At 31.9% G+C, this 25634-nt stretch overlaps 1 protein-coding gene across 3 annotated transcripts in view; it reads right to left on the bottom strand.

Annotated features, from left to right (window-relative positions):
- LOC130450717 (metabotropic glutamate receptor) overlaps nt 1-25634 on the bottom strand; it is a 566010-nt gene that overhangs the window by 174413 nt on the left and 365963 nt on the right. For all 3 annotated transcript variants that reach the window (XM_056789300.1, XM_056789302.1, XM_056789301.1), the window contains one exon: nt 12927-13108. In XM_056789300.1, the coding sequence (XP_056645278.1) occupies nt 12927-13108 (182 nt within the window). The remainder of the gene's footprint in view (nt 1-12926; nt 13109-25634) is intronic.

Below are 25634 nucleotides of genomic sequence, written 5' to 3'. Positions count from 1 at the left end.
AATGATTTTGAACATTTGGCATTTACTTCTCTTCTACTACTCTTTTTTATAATATCTCAAAGTTAGTCTACTTCTAATTTAATTTTAACAACAGTTCACTCATTCACTTCTAGCCTTTTTTTATTATTTATTTTCCCCAATTAAATCTTTATTTGTGTGGCTATCTATAACATAATTTTCTCTTATGTATGGTGTTTACTTCAGCCTGACCTCAATCCAATATTAATAGTTTTCAAAAATTTATCTCTATATCTCTAAGATTTCCATTGTCTTGGCTATTAATCATCTATCTTCCATTTCGACATAAATAACCTTTCCGTATAATAAGACAAAGAAGGAGAATAAGCAAATATTAAGAATGATACGAAATTGGTAATGAAGGACGTCTCCATTGGAACGAGAAATAACAAATGACAATGTATATAGAGTTTGTTATATGGCCATAGAATTGAATATGCAGATAGTAAGCACCAACTATAAACACTAAAGGAGCATAAGGCATCATGGATGATCCCAGGAAAAACGATCACGTTTCAGTATAAAACAAAGAGAAACTAATACGATATACGATGATGTACGATCATTTCGAGGAGCAAATGTAGATTTCTGGTGATAACTAAAATGAAAGCCTAACACAAAAAATGAAGGCAAATTAAAAGAGATGGAACATAGAAAAACTGAAAGATAGTCCACAAGAATTAATAGACGGATAAGATTGATAAACTCTGAAAAATCTAGAATGAACATGAACTAACAAAATATAAAGAAAAGTATTTTGGTCACAGCAAATAGCACACTACAAATTTAAAAGAAAGAAAAACCAATAGTCTGATATAGATGGCCAAATAGCTAACATTGAAAAGAAAATGGCAAGAGTAACATAGCTAGGGACAAAAAAATTTGAAAATTATAGAACACTGAGGAAGAGAAACGCAAAGTTAAACAAAAGCAAGAGAGAAGTGTGAATCAATACAATAATGGAATAATTAAAAGAGAACAACAGAAACAACAAAAAAATTGACCAATACATTGAACATCAAAATTGGAAAAAGCTACAGTACAGCGTGGGAACAACACTTTAAAATAATATCGGGAGAAATAATTTGAACACATAAAGGATTTTTATAGACGGAATAGACGGAGAAGAACAACCACCAACGCTCAATGAAGTAGATGATAGGTCTAGAAAATTGAAACTAAGAAAACATGAAGACCAGATGAGATCGTCAATGAGATACGGGTGAAGTAAACTACAGAATAGACTAGGTATATAAGTTAATTGAACTAGACCGGACAAACGAAAAAATATAGTGAAGCTTTATGGTTTATATTCAGAAAAGGAAACCCAAAAATGTGCTCTAATTATAGACCTGTTACCCTACTAAAAACGGTCTACAATATTTTTACTTCCATAGTTAATACGAGATAAAAAAGTATACGAAGACTCATCTAGGAGAATGTTAATATTAAATTATAGAAAACTGTTAAGATCAAGATATGAATATCCACTTTCTAATTATAGACTTCAAACAAGTTTTCGATTGTCTGAAAAGAGACATACCACTAAAAGACATGTTAAAATTGCAGATCGCAAAAACATTAATAGATCTCAGAGTCAGACTGTCAACAACTCTATTTAATATATCACTAGACAAAGTAATAAAAGACTACTAGCTGACAGGTACAATTATTACTAAAGACCTCCAAATATTGGCATACGACGATGATCAGACGTTAATAACTAGAAGGAAACATTCTTGAAGATCGGGCAGGAAGCTAGTGAAAAGCAAATATAACTAAATGAAGAAAAGACTAAGTGTATGAAGTACGCGGCTAAATACTACTCTGTAAGCACCTAGATAAACAACAGTATTACTAACTGCATAGCTTTGCAATTTGGTTAACAATTTATCTATGCGGCGGCGCCGCACAGTGAGGCAAAACACCAAATTATTGGACATTGTAGTTTAATGACCAGACTTTTGGCCGCAAGAAAAAAGTTAAACGTGATCTCCTATTATTTTTCAACGAGGAATCAATTTATATATTCAAATTTCAATTTTGATGTTCAGAGTGGCCCAGGAGTGACTTTTTTAATTGGAACCTTATAACCTGTTTCCAGCAACTTTTACTAAGGTCACTTTTTTATTGTAACATCAGTAAAAAAGAGTTACGGGGTTTTTAGGCAAAGCAAAACCCCCCTTTTCCAAATAAGAGAAGTAGGTAGCATTCAAATCACAATAAAAAAATGAAACCTTATATTTAGTTACTTTTTTTACAAAAAAAATTATTTTTCAATTATCTATGCTGGTATGCTATGTTGGTTTAGTAAAATATTATAAAAAAGGTAGAAAAAATTCAAATATCAACAAATTTAGAGAATCAGATAATTCTTGTTTCAACTGATCATTTTTGAATATAAAGAAGAAATCACTGGATCTGAATTTATCAACAAATTATTCAATATATCCTCATTGTTTAAATCTCTAGAGACTTTCTTCAATAATTTTCCCTTCATTTTCTAAATAATTTAAGATTTGTCTATTGTGCAGCTTCAGACAACTGGCCTATTGATACTATCGCATTCTTCATAACATATTTGCCGTGAATCAATAGCTTATGCAAGGTAACTGGTATACAATATCATTAATACAGAGAAACATTCAACTGGGCTGTTTCTTTGGCATAAAGATCAAATTTGTCAACACCGATCTTAGATTTGAATGAAATAACTTGTAACATTATTATCTAGCGTTTAATGAGATTTTAATCAACTCCAGTCATTTAGATGAAATTTCAGGAGATCTAAAGAATTTACGTACCGTATTTCCATCGTTGCTATTACCATCTGCTTTTACAAAATCAAAATTCTCTTTTTTAAATTCAAATAGAATCGGCCGAAAAAACTGTGCGGATGAAGCAAATTCGTTTTCCCAGATAAATAATCATTTTCAAGATTAAACAGTTCAATTGGTATTACGCTCATAATTAAAACTGAAGAATTGTTACTGTGATTTTCAGAAAAATAATGTTTGTTCTGAGATTGATTTGATGCTTATCAAAGTTAAATTTGGAAAGGTTGCATTCGTGATTTTGTGACTCACAGCTTGTAAAATTCTTTATGAAGTACGATCAAGTAAACTTTTTAAAAATAATTTTTGCGCCATTATCTGTAACTGAAACGTATTCTTCTGATTCTTCACATTTTTTTTTAATTAAGGATTTGGTAGTAACTTGGATAAATATTGTGTTCTAAATTTACAGCATTATTTTTAATTGTATTATATTAGAATCTCGAAAAATGTGCAGAAATATATAATGCCAACTTTCTTGATTTTTTGAGTTTCTCGCAATATTCTCATATACTAACAGTATTTTCGGGCACTCATTTATGAAATCAAGAATATAACTTCATTAGCATCATCAGATTTAAATCTTTTTTTCATGAAATATAAAACCATATTACCCGGAGCTTTTCTTAACTCTTCAATTTTACTTTGCCTATACCTATTAGATAATACATTAAAAAAGTGAGAACGGGATGAAACGTTAATAGAAGCTAACGATGACAAAGTAGATCAAAATTTAATTCACGAAGAATAACAAAACGTATGTATGTATGTATGGATTTGGGGTCTCGTATTCACTGCGACCCAAAGGATCTATTGTGTTCCCCTTTCTTGCTGCCATACTGGAGAATTTACTGCTGATCCATCAATCCAACTCCTTTTAAAAAGTCTAGAAAGAAGCATGGCTTTAATTGTCAGAGATCTTCGCTTTCTATTTTATACGCTCCCAGGTGTATTGCTCTGGAGTTCCTTAGTGTATCACACTTCGAGTGAATGTGGATAGAGGTTTCGTCCTCTGTACAAAAAAACCTGTACGCCGCATTATCTGCTAGGCTTAACGTCTTCAGGTGTTTGTTGAGGCGAAAGTCCACCGATAGAGTTCCTGTTAGTATTCGAAGATTGTTCTTACTTAGGTTGATACATTCTGCAGATCTACTCTGGTTATAGTTTTCCAGAAAAGTCTGCGGATGTCAGTCCTTGTAGGTTGTCCTAATAATTGGTTTCGCTCCTATCTATTCTATTCAATGAAGGACTTGTCTGCCCCCGCTTTAGAGAACTTATCAGCTATTTCAATTCTCTTCGCTCCGTGTGTCCAGAAATCCATTATAGGGTAATAGGGTAATTTTATTTTTCTTGCCTAGCTCGTTCAATTTCTCTAGCCAATCCCAAACGAGTTTGGATTTTATGATATTGGAGCTTGGAGCTCTGATGGTTGCTTGACTATCGAACAGAATTGTGATCTCCTATTTGCGATAGTTCCTCTATAGATTGAATCGAACACATTTTTCAATTACATAAATTTCTGCTTGGTGCGCTGCCCAAACATTCAGAGTGTTTGGTTCTGGGCCCGTACACTCCTATTCCAGTTCAATCTGGTAACGAAACGTATATTTAACCAGCATTTGAAACAAATAAATTGAGATGGAGAGAGAGAAATGCTTTATTGTCAAAAAATTGTTACAATTTGTAGACAAAAGCTTGTAAAAACTAAAAAACAAACATAAAAATAACTAAATAAAGATAAAACAAATGAAATAAAATTTCAATATACAGAATAAAACCATAATGAGTAACTAAATTATAGCTAATAGTGGAAGGTAATAATTATTAAATAAGTCTATAGCATGCAGTATGCAGCATGACCAGAATTAAATATTATAATTAGAATAGAAATCGTTTACAGAAAAGAAGGCACTTTCCAGTAAATATTCCCTCAAATTATTGCGGAATGCGGGAAAAGATGATATCGATTCAATTGGCGAGTGATTGTGCATTTTTTTGCATTGTAAAATATCGAGTCCTTAACTAACTCTGAACGTGGAGTAGGTAGGTTAAGGTCGTGCTCCGAGTGATTTTGGTAATTTTGAAACATATTTTAATATGCGTGTAATTTTGCTTATTTGATTATACCAAGAAATTTTTTATAATTATGATACTCAGTTTCGAATATCTTGATGTGCTTCAGAGCAAATTTTCACATCTGATGTTTTTCGAGCAATATATGGATGTGTATTTTTAATATTTTACAAATCTGAACTGTTTTAGTAAAAAATAACAGTAAGAAATAATTTCTACCTATAATAGTGTGAGAAATTCTCTGTTTTGAACGTATGGAAGCGAGAAGGAAGTGGAACATGTTATAGCATTTGTAGCAGAAATATATTATTAATTGAAAAATATACAATTCAATCATCCACATACTTTTTGATGAAGAACAGCTCAGAGAGTAAGAAATATAGTCTGCTTCTTAGTTCGATACAATTTTTCGAAATAATGACTTGAAAATTGTATATAAACTATTTTAGTAAGGGTGACAAATTTTTATCACGTATATATTTATATTCCACTTATTTCGTTCGGGTATCATTTCTGTGGAAAAATTTACTTCATTGATCTACAAAATAGTGACCGTTTTCGAGTTATCTGAATAAAAAAGATTTGGTACAGCTGTAGTAAAACAACCACACATAATTAGAATTTTTCACGAAGAAATTGTATATTGCTATAGTTTTACAACTTGAAAAAATGGATTCTCAAGAGATTATCATACCAGAGTTGAATTTTTTCACTAACAACACATTTACACTGCCATCACATCAAACCTGTCGCACGCGTGTTTCGATAACCAAGTTATCGTCTTCAGAGTATGAACTAGAACCTAAGCTTAAAGCTTAACACCACTTCAGCGGGAAATTTGACATTCATTTCTTAACTAATAAACAAAAGAATAATGAAGCAGGAATACATTTGAAAAATTGAACATGTTGAAGGTCTTTTTAATACCATATTTATTGTTAGACTTTTCATACATGGACAATTTTATCGAAATGTATTTGACCTATGAAGTGTGTAGCTCTGTATAATAATTCCCCTCATTAGAAAAAGCTCTGAAAGTGGAAAACTATTGTTTTTATAGTTTCATATAATCTAATTTTTCTGATACGGTTTTAGATAGCGAGGTTCATCTAATTCGAAATAATTAGGTTTGTTCAAAACACGTGAATAGAATTTAGAACAGTTTTTACAAATGATTCATTTTCTTTCTTAAAGATAAAAATATACTACCGAGTATGAAGCTGATGTCACTATGTAATTAGAAGTTATTTCAGACTGTTAACCGACCTATTTTGATAAACCTTATCTTTAAGATATCCACAAATATAGTAATCTCATGGGTTTTAGTCTGAGGATCTTGGTGGCCATTCAATACTACTTGATACAATTCAATATATCATCTAGCTATTTTTTTACAATAATACCAAAATGTGGAGAAGTTGAAACCATAGGGTTTCACTGGAGATATCCGAATGAACTTCGATGCGAAACAAACAACTAGAATAGGTAAAACATGTGGCTAGTTACCTCTTGACAGGCTCCTCAAATTACTTTATGACATGTAATCTTCCAGATATTTTGCAAAACACCATTAATATACTTCAGTTTGACTTTGCATTCTATCTTCGCTGCTTGTTTGACGAAGCCATTTGGTTTCTTCAAGTAGAAAGGAATATTTTCAATATACAAATGAATAAACTAGACGGTTCAATTTAATAGTACACAGAAATGATAAAAACTGAGTAAAAATATCAAGACAAAAAAACTTGGTACGAAAAATACAACAAACTTTTTTCCTATTATATTTCAGCTTTTTTTTCTCCTTTTTCTAGTAGTAAGTTGTCCTAATGTTGGCGACTAGCATGGATATTCTATTTTTGTTGGTTGCTAACCGAAATAATCTGATGGTAGTTAATATAAATCATTTTGTCTCAGTCCTCCCAATCCAATTTTCTTTTTTTGATATTATTATGGATCAGTCCTTATAGTAATTCGGAATTGTCCATCAATTATGTTCCTTCAATCCTTCTATGACACCACATCTCAAAAGATTTCAGCTTCTTCACCAAAGCTTTAGTCAACGCTCATGATTCGACTTTAATAATGTTTTTGTTGGTATCGGTAGATCATAGCTTTTGAAAACACTTTTATATGCGTTTGAACCAATTGAACAATTTTTTCAATTCCGATTAAGGTACCTCGAAAACATCTGATCAACCACTTCTTCAAGTGTAGAAAAACGTTTACTTAGCAATTTATTTTTGAGTTGCGGGAATAAGAAGCAATCATTGGGTGCTACACAAAGACTGTACAGTGGATGGATGACCCATGAAATCGATGTTTTGACTGATCAAAAAAGTTTTTCTTGAACTAATGTGTGAGAGCTCGCAATGTCATGGTGGAGAATGATTCGTCTTCTGCGTTTGTTTTCCCTGATTTTTATGAACACTTCCACCAAAAAAATGCTAGTGTACTATTCAGAATTGACCATTCTACGTTGCTCTAATGAAATTGTGGCAAGACGTCTAGTTATTTCGAAAACATAGGCGACCATTTGCTCCGAAGTGCTCCAGCAGCTAACAACTTGAAACATAAAAAGGTCTAGAGTCTTAAAAGGTCTAATAAGTCATAAAATTGAATATATATAATATATATACACACACACACACATATATATATATATATATATATATATATATATATATATATATATATATTGTGATTATTTATTTCTACCTCTATTATTGTTTTTATTTTTCTATTGTTGTCGCTAGCACGTTATTTGCCGGGCATGAAACTCATTCTCTCTTTGAGTTCTGGCATAAATAAATAACTTATGGATGTTTTTCCTTTTAACAAATCAATAAAAGTTTTATGTTAAAAGTTAATTGTATTATTTTTAATTCAAATAAAGTTTAATAAATTGTAGTTGAGTACGCCTATGAGTCTAACCTGAAGTTAGCCGTTCCTCTAATTTGATAATTCTACACAGTTCTCTGTTATAAATCGACTCAGATGAATATTCTATTATTTAGATGTACAATATAAGGAAAATACTAAAAAATTATGTCAATTTTATATGATATATTCAAGAAGTTCTATTTCTGTGGAAGAATTACATATGATACATTGAACAAAATTTAATTATACTACACAATTCATATTATTTCTACGGAAAAGGAATCTTAACCTCACAAATAAGGAATTTTATCCATTGTCAACGTAAGTATAGGTAATATTCCTTTTTTTTTATATAAATTATTTTATATTGTTACTATTATTATTATTGGCCAATAATACGTGAAGGAACTGACCTGAGATGATAATATCTTGCAATATCAGATCTGAAACTTGCATTTACTTCTGTGAATTGTCAGTAACAAATCTTCAACTCATTGGATTAGTAACAAATCTTCAACTCATTGGATTTTCTTCAGTCCAGATATTTATCTTCCATTCATCTTTAATAATTCGCAATTATTTTGTATTTTGATTCAAATTTAACTTCTATTTCTTATAACTTTGGACTCCCCATTCTCTTTTCTGCTGATACTCTTCTTCCAATCAATAATAATCCCCTTCTTTTTTTTTGTTTTTTTTTCCTTAGCAACCATATAATATGACTGACTAGACTTTGCTCTTGTCTCCTCACAATGTCCTTCACTTTTCAAACACTTGTCAGTTCTTATATTTATGTTTTTAAATAAACTTTTATTTCATTAATAGTTTATGAATTTTCACTATTATGGGTCATTTTGGCAACAGTTTCATATATTTTTTTTAAAAAAATCAATCTTCCACTAAGTTTTATATTAATTTATAATTAATAACATTATTCTATGATACAAATTATGATTTGTACATATGCAATCCTTTTAGAATATATCATTTTTAATAAATAATTCCTTATATATAAAATAACTATAATTAATTAACTTGCAAATATCAATTCAATTTCTTTTATTTTTTTTATCGATTTTCTACCTTTAGTTTAATTATTATCTTTAGTAAAACTAATCTCAATAAATTATAAATTTTCATTATGTACCTACTTGCTTTTAGATTTCTGATCATTTCAATATATATACATATATACAGAAAAAACCAAACAAAACATGAAAAATTACGAAAATATGTTTCGAAAAAATAGAAGAACCGAAGAATTTTTCTACTAAGATGTATAAAATATAGTTGATAACCTCGTTTCTAAATTCAAAATTATCTCATTTAAAATTTAGAACTACTCGTTTATACCATTAATATTAAAATTACGTTTTATCTACATTGTTTTTTTAAACCATACTATCTATCACGGAGTATATATATATATATATATATATATATATATATATATATATATATACAAATATTCCTATGATCAATTTTTAAATATATACTGATAAGAAAATGGTACATAATTGAAGAACAGTCTAACATACCTCAAAACGAATTTATTAAGGTTATAGAACTCACACTTACAACTACTCAATCACACTATTACTTCAAATTTTAAGATAAAATATATAACAAATTCATAGTTGTGCTATGGGATCATATATATCAAGTGCTATAGCATAATTAGTAATGGAAGATCTTCACGAAACCGTCTTAAGCAAACTCAATATAAATATTTTATTTTGTCCGTTAGACATGTGGATGATTGGATTACTGTTTTATCAAACAAATGAATTTGAAAACATGAATCAAAAATTCAATTCTTCTCTCTCATAAAAAACTTCAAAACTCAATTCACAATTGAAATCAAACAGAATAATAAAATCAATTTTCTCTATGTCACATTATATAAAAATTAACGCATAAAAACAGAAAATGGTATGTAGAACCAACTCGGTCCTTAAGATATATAAACAATTCATGTCATCCTATGTCAACATAAAGATCAGTGATTATACGTTTAGCTGATAGATCTATCCAACTATCAGATCTTAAATTTAGATGCTTAGTTATTCAAAAAGCAAAACAAAGCATTGCACAGACGTCTATTGTGATTAGAGAGAATACGTAACATTAATATGTGAAATTTTTATTTGAAAAAACTTGTCTTAATTTCACTTTTAATTACACAAAACACAAATTTCGTTTTTGCAAAATGTTATGCATCTGCTGATGACGTGAATTTGTAGAAAGATAGATAGTCAAGAGCAATCGATAAAAAATATAAGATTAAGCAATTGTCCCTGAACTTATCCGTGCTTCCAATACTAACGACTTCCAATATGGTGGAACAGTATAGCTGACACTGTTGAAATCCTTTTATATGCATGAAAGTTTCACCATTATCCTAATGGTGATTTTAAACAGTTTAAAAGTTATATATTTTATGTGTACTTTTTTTAAAATATTCGTATTTACTCCAAGTAGCTAATTTCTTGTTAAGTGAACAAATTGAATTGAGTTGAGACGAATAATTTTTCTAATTCCATCTAGTGTGCGAATTTTCAGACATATAAAAATCAATTTGTTTGCAAATAAAATATATCGAAATGATATTGATTATAATGAATATTTTCAAATTTTTTACCACTAAAAGAATGTAGCAATAAGTGGAAACCAGAGAGTACGATATCGGGTGAGTGAGGTAGTACCTACCACCATAATTTAATAATATTTTCCAAGGTTAGTCTTGCACAGTACGGTCTTGCCTTGTCGTATTGAGAATAACTACTTTTCTGTTGACAATCGCTGGAAACTTTTCGATTGAAGATTGCGTATTCTACACCAAATACACAGAAGTATGGGATAAAAACCTGGCTTCGTAACACTCCGTGATGATTCATTTGAGAAGAAACACTGATTCTTGCATTATAGTTTATTATATAGGACTACTCATTTTTCGTCTCCAATAGTCCATCGATGAAAAAACAGTTCTGTATGGTGCCGTTAAAGTAGGTTATATATTGCATGTAATGGATCGGTTGGCTTTGTACTCTTTAGACAGATTATGGGTAATCCAAACACATGTTCTGCTTACTTTTCCAATCTGCTGTAAATACTCTTGGATGGTCGACCAAAGCAAATTAAGGGTGTATGAGATTTTCTCGATTGCCTGTCATGGGTTTGCTTTCGTTTCTGCCTTCATTAAGTTAGAGGACCATATTTGGCAAATGATTGTGGTTGATTCGTTATTACCCTTGCGAAAGTGGTGAAGCATACCCCAAATTGCACAAAAGAATATCAATCATTCAGTGTACATGTCACTATAATCTAAAAACATTTTTAAGACGAGTTTGGAGTGCACAATGAGCTGTCTGTTCTTGATTTTTGGTTTCTTCTGTTTTAGAATTAGTTTTTTTAATAATTTTAAAAGAAAAATAAAATTTGACGTTTCGACTTTTCCTTAAGTCTTTATCAAAATATGATATTGACACTGATAATTTGCGTAAAATGAAAATGAAAGTTTGAATTGCCATTCTTGGAAGTATTTTCATTGGCCATTTTATCCAATGAGGAAATGTAATTAGTGACTTCTACTCAAACTTGTTCAAATAAATCATAAGCCTCTTAATGACAACTAATGTGTGAAACAAATTCATGTGTTTGTTACATAATTTTGCAAGAAGATCTTATTTACTTCAATAAGAGGGAGTTCTACATTATTTTTCCAGTAGAAAATTGGTAGATCGATTGGTCGAATAGGAGCAATAGAAAAGCCATCATGGCTTTAGATTCCTTCGTATGGAAGCATATAAAATTGATTATTTATCAAACACATCCTCGAGATATGGAAGATTTGTAGAGAAGTATATATTCCATTTCGATAGAGGTACCTCCAAAACATGTGATTTGAACGCATCAACTGCTTTTTCAAAGGTAGAAAAACGTGGACCTCGTAATTTATTTTAGACCTGCGGGAATAAGAAGAAATCATTATGTGCCAAACAATGATTGTACGGCGGATGACTCATCAATTGGATGTTTTGACTATTCAAAATGCCTTTGTTTGAACTGATGAGTGAGACCTCACATTGTTGTAGTGGAGAATGACTCGTCTTCTGCGATTGGTTTCCCTGATTTTCCATTCAGAATTGACCATTCTACGTTGTTCTAATTGAACGGTTATTTCGAAAAAACAGGCCATCATTTGCTTCGAAGTGCTTCGCGGACAACTTTTGTTGGATTTAGTTCGTCTTTAAAAAGCCTTACAACGATTGTTGTTAAGTTTCGGGCTCATATGCATAGATTCATGATTCGTCGCCTGTCACGATATTATAGACATTTTTTGAAGCATGGCGTTTAAATGTTTTTAGCATTCCTTTGTACCAAAATTTGCGGTATCCAACGGGAACAAATCTTTTTGGCAGCCAAATGTTGATACAATATTGTATGCGTGCTAATGTAACTAATACCCCATGCTTCAATCTCACGGTATGTTACATGACGATCCTGCAATATCAATTTACGCACAGCACAGCATCGATGTTTTCTGACACAACAGCCTATTTTGGACGCCCCTCACGAAAATCATCCTTTAGCGAAGTGTGACCATGACTGATTTTGTAAAACCAGCACGATGGTTCGAGATGGTGCTTCATCACTAAAAGTCGATGCGAGTTGATCGGCACACTGCTGTTGGTTTTATCCATGTCGAAAGCTATAGAAAATCATTGCATGAAAATGTTCGCGATTTAATTCCATTTTATGACCAATATAAGTGTTTCAAGTATCTGCAAACAGTAAAACTTTATGATCGCTATGTCAGATTATATATATTCACATGAGAGTTGCCATACTTTATTAAAATTTTATTCAACTGAATATGAATTTTGACTGATGTTTTATCAGTTATTGACAAATAGTTATACTTAAAATAATAACAAGTTACCATTCAAGTTGTCATTTAATTATAATTGTAGAGAAACAGGTACCAAAAACTATTGTATACCGTTGTATTGAAACCATATTTTAATACACAGTTTCTAATGTAACTGAGACCTATTCTTCCGCAAATAAATGTATTGTTTGGATTCAAACTTTTTTTGACAAAATAACAGAATATCTTACCAGTAAAAGAAACGTTGAGTAAATATTTCTTGTAGAAGTCTCCGCCATCGTATTGTGTCATTGCTGGACATACTCCTGTTTGATTGTAGTCTTTGCACAAATCTTCGTAAAGATTGTGAAGTGCCAACGCAAATGCATATACTGCGTCTACTACAAACTGTACTTTACTTTCTTGTTCATATCTGTAACAATTTTATTAACACTTAATATAATATAGAATAGAAGTAAAATAATTATATTGGATATATTTGGTTTTTTATCGGTGTAATCGTTTCTTAAATGTTCCTCCCGCAGAGAGGAAAAAATTCAGGAGACTTTCTATTTGACTATTAAAATAAAAAATAATGGAAATCCATGAATAAAATAGTAACAATAATTTTGAATGATTGAGAAGTGATTTATATCTAGATTTGTAGCCAAAAGCCGCTGAAACAATAAGAATGTCCTTCAAGGAAAGTAAATAATGAAAATGGAGTTAGTTTAAGAGCGTGTAGAAAATCTTGAAATAGACTACAGATACCCAAAAAATAAAAGTGAAAAGCTTTAGCGAGATTACTAGCAAAGTTTGATTCGATGGAAATTATCAATTTTTGATTCAAATAATGGTGTTTATGATTCTAATGAAAAACTGAGGAGTTTATTTATGAAATAATTTGGAGAGATCGGGGAGCACCACAAAAAATCGTGCGGTGCATTAGATAATCCAAATTACTTGCGAACTACACCTATAAAAAATAACCACAAAATTCCCTTCTTGATTATGGATATATTTTGGAAGAGAGACAAAGGCTTCACAAGCAAGGATCGGTATTTCTCAAACCATTCTACTGTGCTCTAATTTTTTTTTATTTTTGACCGCAATTCCATTTCCTACATATTTCATCATCCGTTCTGTGAAATTATTTTTAAAATTATCATTATTGACTTAATAACTAGAATTGTTGTAAAGATCTACCTAGTGAATTTATCCTATATGAAAATATGGAATTTCAGTCTTACGTTTTTAAAATATCTATATACATATCTTTTTATATTGATATAAATAAGTTTGTTGGAAAATTAGCAGCTTCGATTAAGGGAGATAAAAGCGAGGTCACTATAGGATTTATTTCTACTTGAAGCATATCACACAAGTGATTATTTGACTATTTACTATTCTTCTAAATTTTTCTATAGCATTTTCTAAAGTCAGTTAAAAATGAATTATGTAGTACCCCAAACACTAACAATATGAAGCCAATAAATTGTTCCTGGGAAGGAGAATTCTACGAAAAAATCACTAAAATATGAAAGTGGAATATAGAAAGAGGAGTACAGAATTTATCAAAAATAACAATTTCGCCAAGTAATAAAAACAAGCACTGCATATGTGTACCAAAAGTAAAAGTCATGTAACTATTGTAGGACTACATAGAGTGCAATAGCAAATACTTCAATTTAACCCTTATCCGGATAGTCTGCGCTGCGTAAACGGATAGTTTTAGTTCGTTGGACTACACGCGTTAAAATGCAGTATTTGATAAGAGTTCACTTCAGCGTCTTTTACATATGTATTCGTGAACCATCTGGTCTAATGTGTCCACGCCGCCTTTGGTTTTGGTATATTCTAGAGTGATTCGAGGTTTATTTTTCACATCACTGAGTTCTTTGGTGAAAAGCATAGTCGTCAACAAAATTACGCTTTTTCGAGGTTTTTGTACGTACGATACCAGTGCTGCTTTCTTGCTTGTTCTTTTTTTACTGTTCCTATTATGGTGACTCCATTTGGAAGCAAACTATATGCTAACGATAAATCAGTAAAATAATTGTCGAATGTCACGTTTCTGTTTGTTTTCTGGTAGGGCTCAGTCAGTGACTCAACCACTTTTTTTCCCAGTCCTTGTGTAATAGTGTTGCCTTCTTTTCCGCAATAAAGAATACCGTTTAGTGGATAAGAAGTATCCGAATCACATATCCACCAGATCGTCATGCCATATTTATCCGATTTCAACGGCATATATTGTTTGAACGGGCAGCGTCCTCTGTAAGGAACTAATTGTTCATCGACAGTTAGATTGACACCCGCCAAATAATAATTTTTCAAATTTTTATTTATTTCGTTCCATATGTCACGGATTGCGGCGAGCAATCTTTATTATCAAATCTTATAAAGAGTAAAAGAGATTTGAATTTATTCAAGACCATGGTTGCTCGAAAGATTCGCGGTCCATAAATAGGATTCCATAAAACATCATAACTTGTGTTGTTGAATTTCAAATGACCGGCAGTGAACAACAGTCCAAAAAATGCATACATCTCTATCTTATCACAACATTTCCATTTTGTCATCAGGGGAAAAGACGCGAGTTGCTTCAGAATTTGTAAAATTGACTGTAAAAACAGTTAACTGGTTCTTCTAGAAGTTTACCTGGTGGAAGACGCACCGCACCTTATGTAATTGAGTCGTAATTATATTACAAGCCCTTGTGCGCCTAGTACGATCAGGCTCATGTGATCACTACGTTCCGTCTTTACCAGTAAAACCTAGTGATGGTATGTCAGGTTCTTCGCTTGCTATAGATATATCATCGTCTTCTGATTCAAATTCCCAGCCAGAATAATTGACGTCATAGGGTTCGTCATCGACATCAGACAAATTTTCAATAATTTCTTGAAGTTCTCTGTCAGACAGTCCCTTATTGTTCATTATCCAAAGATTTGTAAATATTCAACTACAATAATAAGTAATAATTCTATTTACCAGAACTGTGTAGAATATATGACTTACCAGGATATAATGATTTAAAAGAGAGTAATTCAGATAAACTCGCAAGAACGGCGGTTTGAAAGCAGATGCAAAGTAACACTAACTAATACGATGTGACAAGTGATGCTAAAAATAGCATGACGGATGCATTATGGGACAGGGATATGCGCACTGATGCTCTCATCGCGTATAACATTCCAAGAAACTATCCGGAGTCTGCCGGGCTCATACTGCCCGGTTGTGTCTGAAAAACAACTAATAATTTTTTTATGCATACAAAAAGTTTTATTTTTATTTTATAATTAGGCATATGTACCGACCATGATTATGAACAAAGTCACGCAAGGAATTTTGGATGAGACAAATACTACAGAAGATATTTAAAAAAACTTTGCTCGGTGAGTCTATTGGAGTCACCTTGACCGGACAACGGTTAACTAAAACTATCTCATAAGAAGTCTTATTGAAGAAACACGAAAGTGATAATTATTATTTTTATTCGTAAATTTTTTTTTAATAATAAAGAATAGAGATAATTTTGAGCAACTTTGTATACCTTTTACATTGTAAAAATCAAAATAAACTAGCTTTCCAATAGTAATAGATCTAATGTAAAACAATTTCCCAGTCTAGATTGCTGCAGATTATAAAAAGGGAACGTTTTATCTATATTACACTGCCAATAAGACACATTTAGATAAATTTTGATTTATATCCTTGATCTTACCTACCATTGTGAACGTATTCTGTGATAATGGCAGCACTGGGTCAATTTTAAGCATGTCACACTCTAATATGGTCAGTCATGTATAAAAGCTTATCAGATAACTTATGTAACGCTCTATATCAAGAATGGACAGACTACTGGACCTCAAGAAATCGCTGAGTCTCTGCCAACAAAATCTAATTGGTAAAAGATAATGATTATAACTGAGATAGTAATAAATTGAGTGACATTATTTGTGGAGTTTTAGTTGTTCTAAAATAGCCACAATTTAAAAAACATTTTATTATTCTTACTAAAATTATAACTATTGAGGTGATCAATAGTGATATTTTCCCACTTCTATACATACTATACACAAAAATGTAAAACAAACTAGACTGTCTCTAGCTCATTAATCATAAAGAGAACAGGAAGCATTCAGAATTATCTTCAAAGTTTGGGAGTCGAATATGCAGTTAGATATAACACAACTTATGCTAACTTATATAAAAGCCCGTGGTCTCAATATAAATCAAAATTATACAATTAAATTTGTACCCAGTAGGTTTCAAGTAATAATGTTCAGTTGTCTTCTATCCTCCTCCCCCAATACATTCTAATCTCATTTAAATTATATTTTTAAAACAAAATATCTCCCAGTTCAGCTTCTGACACTTTTCCATCTAATCCTACTGATCGACAATGTCGCCTAATTTCATTGTGCTTCTGCTGTTGCCCTTTTCACCAACCTTCTACCTATCCAATAATTGACACTGATCTTTACTATTGCATCAAACATTTCCATTCTTTTCTGTGAAAGTATCACAACATGGGAAATGTGCTCTTAGATTTCACATAGATATTTTAAATGAACATTGCTTTATCAGCTATTTTTTATATTGTGGGGGCGTGAAATTCCACAAGCTATACCTTTATTTTGGCCCTGAGGTGGGGTGGAAGCTGATGCCGTCCTCACAGCGGGCGGGTGCAATGCTGTGAGTTTGTGTGGGACTCTCATCCACTAAACCACCCTCCTCCTTCCTAAATCCTTTGGGAGTTGCGTACGTCGGAAAGACAAGTTGTCATTACATCAGCGTACCACCCATGTTTCCTTTTTTCACTAAGTTTCTATCCTTGGGTGATCCTATTCTCTTTCTCCTTTTTGGTCATCACTTCGGTCATAAAAGTCGTTACCGCCTTCCAGGTCTCCCTGTCCTTAAGCATTTCATCTATGATCTCAGTTGCTGGTGGCAAGTCTCCGCCTAGTAGTTCCTTCAGTGTACCTCTCTATGGTGGTTCTATGTTTGCACACGACCCAGCTTCTTATGTCTCTTATTAGAGTTTTCGTCCACTGGGCCATCGTCTCCAGACTATCCCACCTCTCCTGCCACTTTTTGAATGTTCTCTCTCTTGCCATCCATCTGTTGCCGGCTAACCTGCCTCCTATTTTATATAGGAAGCATCTTTCAGCTATCATGAGCACCAATCCTGGAAATCCTGCTATAACCTGGTTTGCCTCGGCTGATACGATCCTGTAGGCAGCGGCAACCATCAATAAGCCTTTCCTTTGGGCAGTCATTAATCTTTCTTTATAAGATTGTATTTTCATGGCGTCGTGCCAGACTGGGGCCGCGTACAGGAGAAAGCTGTGTGTCACCTGACACAGCACCCTGCGCTTGCAGTAGCCTGGCCCCCCCTACGTTCGGCATCAGCCTCCGTAGTTGTGCTGTCTTCTTGTTGGCTTTTTCGACCGTATATTTTATGTGTTCCAAAAGTTGAAGTTTTTAGTTATGACCACTCCCAGGTACTTTATTGTAGTCTTGGCCACGACTCTCTGTCTCTCCACCACTATCTTGAAAGGACCGTTTGTTATCCGGGGTCCTTTCACTATTAGCGTCTCCGTTTTTTGCGTAGCAATTTTAAGTCCGTTTGCTGCAATCCAACGGGCCGCCAGAGCCACAGTGTTCTCTGCTCTGTTTCTGACCTCATCTTCTTTGTTTCCCTCGATATAATATATGAGGTCGTCCGCGTATGCTATGGTAGAGACCTTTGGGCCGTAGTCCAACTCCAGGATGCCATTCTACATTATATTCCACAGAACTGGTCCAAGGACCGAGCCCTGCTGGACACCAATCGAACACTTATGTGATATAATGCCGGAAGTCACTCTCCTGCCGCTTAAGTAGTTCTGTATATATCTCGTTATGTATGGGCTTATTCCTTTATCTTCGAATGCCTTGACTATTTTATGCCATTTACAGATATTGAAAGCGTTCTTGATGTCTACATAGCCATAAATACACCCCATTTGTGGCTTGTATTTTTTACGATTTCCTTTAATTCCTTTATTGCCGACACCTGGAACTTATTGATGCAAAATCAAAATTTCTCATGCATAACGATATTCGTGCTGCTGGTAATTCACTTGATGAAATCAATTGTTAATAGACTAGACTGAACTTTTGTTGTTGTGTTGTTTATATCCATTAAGTAACTAAATTACTGGATACTTGACGAAATTACTATCCTACTGTGAACTAAACTTATTATTACCACAATTCAAACCTTACAATCAAACATAGTGACTACCAACAATACTTCGTGTATGAAGGAACAACAAATAAAAAAACAGTAATTTCAATCTAGCATGGATATTCTGTACTTATTTAATGACTTGAACCAATGCAAAAGTACAGAGCATACGCATAAATTGAGAAATTTTGTTATAATCAATGCTAGTATACCAATCGGCTTTTTTAAACAGGTTTCATTTTAATCAAAACTTAAAGATAAAATTTATTCTTATAAACATGATCAGTGTGAGTGAAATAAAGCACTTCTCTTTGGCGGGAGCGTTCATATAGCGAGGAGAGTGTAGGAGAATAGAGACAACAGTGAATTTCTATCCCCTCGTATTCAAAGAGACCTCCAAGCGAGGACCTGAGGATAGCGACCCCTCGTTTTCAAGTTATAGGCTTATAAAGTAGCGAAATCAGAATTTATATTTAAGTATATTTTCTAAATTATACATTTAAAAATTATTAATTTTGAATGAATGATTACTGTCCATGTAGTGTGTTTGACGGAAGAAATAATTTTACACTACTATCTGAAGACGCAGGGGCGGCTCATCTACAATGGTTAACAATTCGTAACTTACTTTTACGGAGACAACCTCTAAAATTAATAGATAGCAAAAATGAATATTTTGATCGATTCATCAACAAATAGTTACTCTCTGTTTAACTCGATAAAATTTATGGTTTTGGAGATATGTAGATTTTTAGATCATTGCCATGACAAGGAAACCGTTCAACATAAAAGACAGATAATTATCACAAATTGTGATTATTGATTGAAAATACTTACAAGAGATATTAAAACACAATCCAATATTTCTTATGGAACTGCATACTGTCGAACATCGTGTTACTTACATAAGGAAACATATGAATGTAGAGTTAGTTAGCCCACAACTTATCAAATGAAAACAAAAAAGTCTATAATAAACGTTAGAAGTTCCGGAGAATTTCCGGAGTCTACGGAGGATATTTCTTTGAATTTGGAAGAGCATTCCGTAATTCTGTTTTATAGAGTCACAAGTCTATTCCATCGATCATTTCGTTCCTCGTTTTCACCTGTATTACATTTACCAAGCTTTCAAGATATCTCTAAAAAATTAATCAATTGTATTTAATTCAGGAGAACGAGGCATGCAAATGGACCTCCCCGAACAATCCTCCTATAAAGAAAAATATTATTGAGATGATTTTTTACATCATGTAGGAAGTGGGGAGAGGATCTATCGTGCATGAACTACATGTCTCTGCGAATTTTTGGAGAAATATCACATAACATGGATGGCAAATAATTTTGGAGAAATTTTAAGTAGCGCTAAATGCAAATTATATTAATGAAACCATCTCGTGTCAAACTACCTTCATCAGTAAACATTCAAATATCCTCCGTAGACTATGGAAGTGTATGGAAGTGAAAGATGCCGACTTCGAACATTTATTATAATTTATTTTTGTTTTTATTTGATAAGTTGTGGGCTAACCAACTGAATTTTTGAATATTTAAATTTCAATGCTTACAATTTTTGGTAGATTTCTTTAGAATGTCTTTTTATGGCGAACGGTTTCCTTGTCATGTGCAACGATCTAATTATCTTTATATCTCCTTAACCAGAAATTTGATCGAGTTGAACAAAACGTAACTTTTTGTTGAAAAATCGATTAAAAAATTCAATTCTACTAACAAATACAGGTTGTCCCTGTAAAAGTAAGTTACGAATTGTTAACCATTGGGGATGAGCCACCCTGGACAGATACTATTGTAAAATTATTTATTCCGTCAAACACATTAGATGGAAATACGTAATCATCCTTTTAAATTTAATAATGTTTAAATGTATAATTTAGAAAAATACTTAAATATGAGTTCTGATTTCGCAACTTTAAATGCCTATAACTTGAATTTTTTTATACCACAGCATTATTTCCACTACTATTTACTGCCGAAGTTTTTGCATAAAGTCCCGGAACGCCCCGTATACAATAAAATTTTAGAATTATATTTTATGTCGTTTTGTAATTTCTTTATAAGTTTCCAACTGGAGTTTTAGTGGAACATTCTACGTCAAGTTCAGTTCTTTGGCTTTCAAGGAACACATAAGTCTTTTGTGATCCTCTTGCTTCATTCAGAAGATACAGACTACTAACAGACTAAAATGGGACAACTGAATGTCTATTCAAGGGAAACATGAACAATTGATGTATTTCTTAAAAAGTAAAGAGCTTAAAAATTAAAGATTCTATTTCGTTATTTCTAGAATTATACATATAAACATTTCAATGTATTACACGGTATTCGATGTAATTGTAACCACATCATTCGTTCGAATAAAAACAGAAACAGTTCGGCAGAATACGACAAACGTTTATTTATACTGTGGCACTACATCTAATTTTAATCAATCAAATAAAAAGACAAATCATGAAATTTATTTTTGTGCTATGTTATGTTTTGTTAATATGTTATTTTGTTATCATGTGACTAGTCCAATTTCAGAAATATCGTTTTGGGCGTTTTTGAGAACTGCTTTTTATTGGTAATACAGTATATTTCCAAATAACATCAATGTACTATGTTTATTACGTGATAAATTATAATTGGTAACAACATTCAAGCATTAATCCAATAATTTATTGGCAAATCAGTTGAGGATTTCATAGTTCTCAGCGTTCAATATCTGAAAGATATAATATGAATCATGATAAATATGTGGATAAAGCCTTTTCACTACAACATAGCCTGTTCAGTAATTTATAATCGTTTATCATTTTAGCGCCTTTTATGTTTCTTGCTGACAAAAATTTGTATGTCAATACCGTTCTTTCGCAATTTTCCGATATTACAACGGATCGCTGCTATTGAGCTGTAGAATATGTTGTGAAAAGTATCGTCGATACTGATGTCCAAATAATTGCTTCCCAATATTTTCGAAAATTATGAATTTTTCTAATCTGCTGGATGAAAATAAAAAGTTGTGTACATTATAAAGTTTTAGCAACCGAATGTTTGAAGTGCTGAAGACATTATGTACATTTATATCTATTTACACTATAGTATTTTCAGTAATTGCACTATAAAATTGGATTTTGCAAATTAATTTCCGAATATGAATACTGAATAATAAATTGGTTAATTGAAGTCTGACAAATAGCAGAATACCGAAAAACTCAATACTGCTGAACAACCTATATTCCTTAGTGTTCAGGATGCAAACAAATCATTTCATCATATTTTATAATGTCCCTATTCATAAAAATTGTCAAATTTGGCTATAGAATGTATTGCTATGAACTTAGTACGAACAGTTTTTGTTTTTTGAATAGCTAAGCATCTAAATTCAGGATCTGATAGTTGGATAGATCTATCAACCAAACCATGTAATACTATGTCACAAAAACGATCAGTGATAATAAGTTTCGCTGATAGATCTATCCATAACATTTTTCCTTACCATATTTAGAAGGACTTTCCTAACAACTATCGAATCACTTCAATGAATATAATATTACTATAAGTTATAATCCACATAATACATTAGATCCAAATATTTTGTTAAACGAAAATCTAAAACGTTCAAACACAAAAAAAGTAAATCATAGGTAAAATACCGTAAAGTAGCCTAAAAATCAGCTTTCGTCTACAAACCATTTTCATAAGGAAAAGCTACCAGCACTAGTACAAATCGACAACCTAATATAACAACCTCGAAATGAGCAAATCTTAGTTATCATAACAACGAATTTAACATTTGAACAGTATAAATCAAACTCAATTGTTTTTATTCCAGACACAAAACCGGTCGCTTAAGAGCAAATCAACTTCCAATAAACAGCACCGGTAAGAACGAAAATATGATAATCAAAATCAAAGAAGATGGATGAAAACAACATAAACAATCATTATACCATCCCACCAAACAATTCCCCACAATCCTACTCATCCATTACTAAACAAAAAAAAAACAAATTTTCCCACAAAATAATAAGCAATAGTAATAGCAATCAGTTCACTAAACGGAGTAAAACTAGAAGAATACCTAATAGCCATAGGCACTATCATCAACCCTAATAAAATTATACTTTCATCAAGAATAACCAATAATAGAATATGCGTATACCTATCAAAAAACGAAGATGTAAACGAGCTCCTAACAAAATGCAATGGAATGATTAAAGACAATAACGAAATTCTTCCTGTACGTAGATTTATAACACCTAGTGAAAGATTGCTTTTGTCCAACGTTTGTCCAACTATATCTCACCAAATTACCGAATAAGAACTTAATCAATTAGGCCTTCATTTATCTTCTTCAATCATATTCCTCAAAATTGGTACATCTAATCCGAAATTTAAACACATTCTAAGTTTTCGCTGTATCAATTACATATCTCCCACGTAAATACTAATACCAACCTCAATTAATATCAACTTCGAAAACACATCATACCGAATCTTTCTATCACATGTGTTGAATATGTTGAATTATTAATTGCCAGTGTGAATAAGTAAATAGAATTTCGTTCGAATACGTTTATTTATTCGAATTACATTAAACACATGTTATTTCTAACGAGCCCTTTTAAGACTGACTTTTCGCACTATTGCCACGATCACAGCTCTTGATCTCAGCGTTGCCGTGCTTTTTGAGCATAGAAAAATAAATTGAACATAAACTCCCCCCTTTGAAGGGTGGAGACTTCAAAATAAATACATTAATGTGTAAAGTAAATTTGAACATAAAATAACATTGCACAAAATGATTAAATGTCTATATCTTCTTCCATTCGAAGTGGGCATGACGTACTGAACAGTTCACAATTCCAGCAGTGGTTTGGATTTTTGCAACTCTGAAGACACCATCTTTTCTTTGGGACAGATGCAGTATTCTACCAAGAGGCCATTTGCATGGAGGTTGGTTACAATGTTTGATTAGTACAAGAGTTCCAGTCTTTAGCAATGGTTTTGCTGGATCCTTCCATTTATATTGCATGTGCAATTGGGAAATATATTCTCGTTTGAAACGTATCCAAAATTGTTGGTACATCCGTTGTATATCTTGAAGTCGTGATAATCGGTTTGATGGGGTTGTTATAAGATCAGCATCAGGAAGTAAGGTTATAGGGCGACCAATTAAAAAATGGGAAGGTGTGAGAGGTTCTAGATCGTTTGGATTGGTGGATTGGGAATAAAGCGGGCGTGAATTTAAAATTCCTTCAATTTGTACCAAAAATGAATAAAACTCTTCATATATAAATTATCTGTTATACATTATGCGTTGTAAATGATGCTTAGTACTTTTGACGGCTGCTTGTAATACCTTAGTTTGAGAAACCTCTTTCAAAGATTCCAGTACATCTTGTCTTTCTTTTAAGAATTCTAGAAAATTGTGTAATGTAGGTAATTCAGATGAAGTATGAGATTCTTTCCATTTGTTCTGGGTAAATTTATTTAGTTTATTATAAATGATATAAATAATAGTCATATCCCAGAGGGTTTCTTTGGAAAGATTCATTCCTTCAAGTGCTGTGATATATTTTGAAATGTCATCTACTAGATTTCTAAATTGCATAAATGTTGATTTAATTATAGGATCAATATTAAACAATGCTTTAAGATGTGTATCAAGTAAAAACTGTTTTTTATCAAATTTCTCACAAAGTTTTTGCCAAGCTTTCTGATAATCTTGAGATTCATCACATCCAGAGATTACTCGTTTTGCATAACCTTCTAGAGCAGCGTTTAAAAAATTATATTTTTGAATATCATTTAGATAGGTGTTTGAATCAATTGTTGACATAAAATTCTTTTTAAATTCTAGCCATTGATCATACTCACCATTAAAAACAGGTAATTTGATTTTAGGAAGTAAGAAGTTTGATAATGAATCTTTGATTGATGAAGAATTTTCTATTGCTGTAGGACTTGTTCTTTTTGAAATGTAGTCTTTTAGAAATGATAAATTACTATAATATTTATTTTAAAAAGGCTCTTTCTTCAAACTTTATTTCAAGTTCTTCTTCTGTACAATGTTCTTCTATTAATATTTGTATATTTTCAAATTCATGAATTAGATTGATATTGTTGTCGTATCGTAATTGAACATCTATTGAATCAGGCGAGATAATACCGTCCTTGATTGAAACTATATATTTTTCAAATGTTGTTAAACGTTTTTTTATAGATCCTCTATTTCTGATGAGTTGTTTAATATCTACACTAGTCATTATAATAGAAAATAATTATTAATTTTGATACTATAATTTATTGTATTTTTATATTAGTGTGAAAGTCAATTAATAATAATACTTTAATGCCTGATTTATAATTTTTGATACAAATCGAATAGAATTCAAATAATACGCTCTTGCAAAATGATCTTAATGACAATGGTAAATAGAGATGAAAATCGTAAGAATAGGATCGAACTGACCTTGTCTGCTTGCACATCCGATCAAATTGTTATTCTTCGGAACGTTGCTGTTACCGTCTTGAAACTTGACTGGACAACTGGATAGGCACATTTTTTAAGCTTGTGGATGGATTGATTCTTTGTGTAGTTTTATTTTAATTGATTGAAAATTGATATAATACTAAACTTATTCACACATCCGACTATCGAAGGACCAAAAATATGTTGAATATGTTCAATTATTAATTGCCAGTGTGAATAAGTAAATAG

The sequence above is a fragment of the Diorhabda sublineata genome, chromosome X (genome assembly GCF_026230105.1).
Source record: "Diorhabda sublineata isolate icDioSubl1.1 chromosome X, icDioSubl1.1, whole genome shotgun sequence".
NCBI classification, from domain to species: Eukaryota; Metazoa; Arthropoda; class Insecta; order Coleoptera; family Chrysomelidae; genus Diorhabda; species Diorhabda sublineata.
The sequence above is the reverse complement of the archived record's forward strand: the minus strand, read 5'-3'. Positions and strand labels throughout refer to the sequence as shown.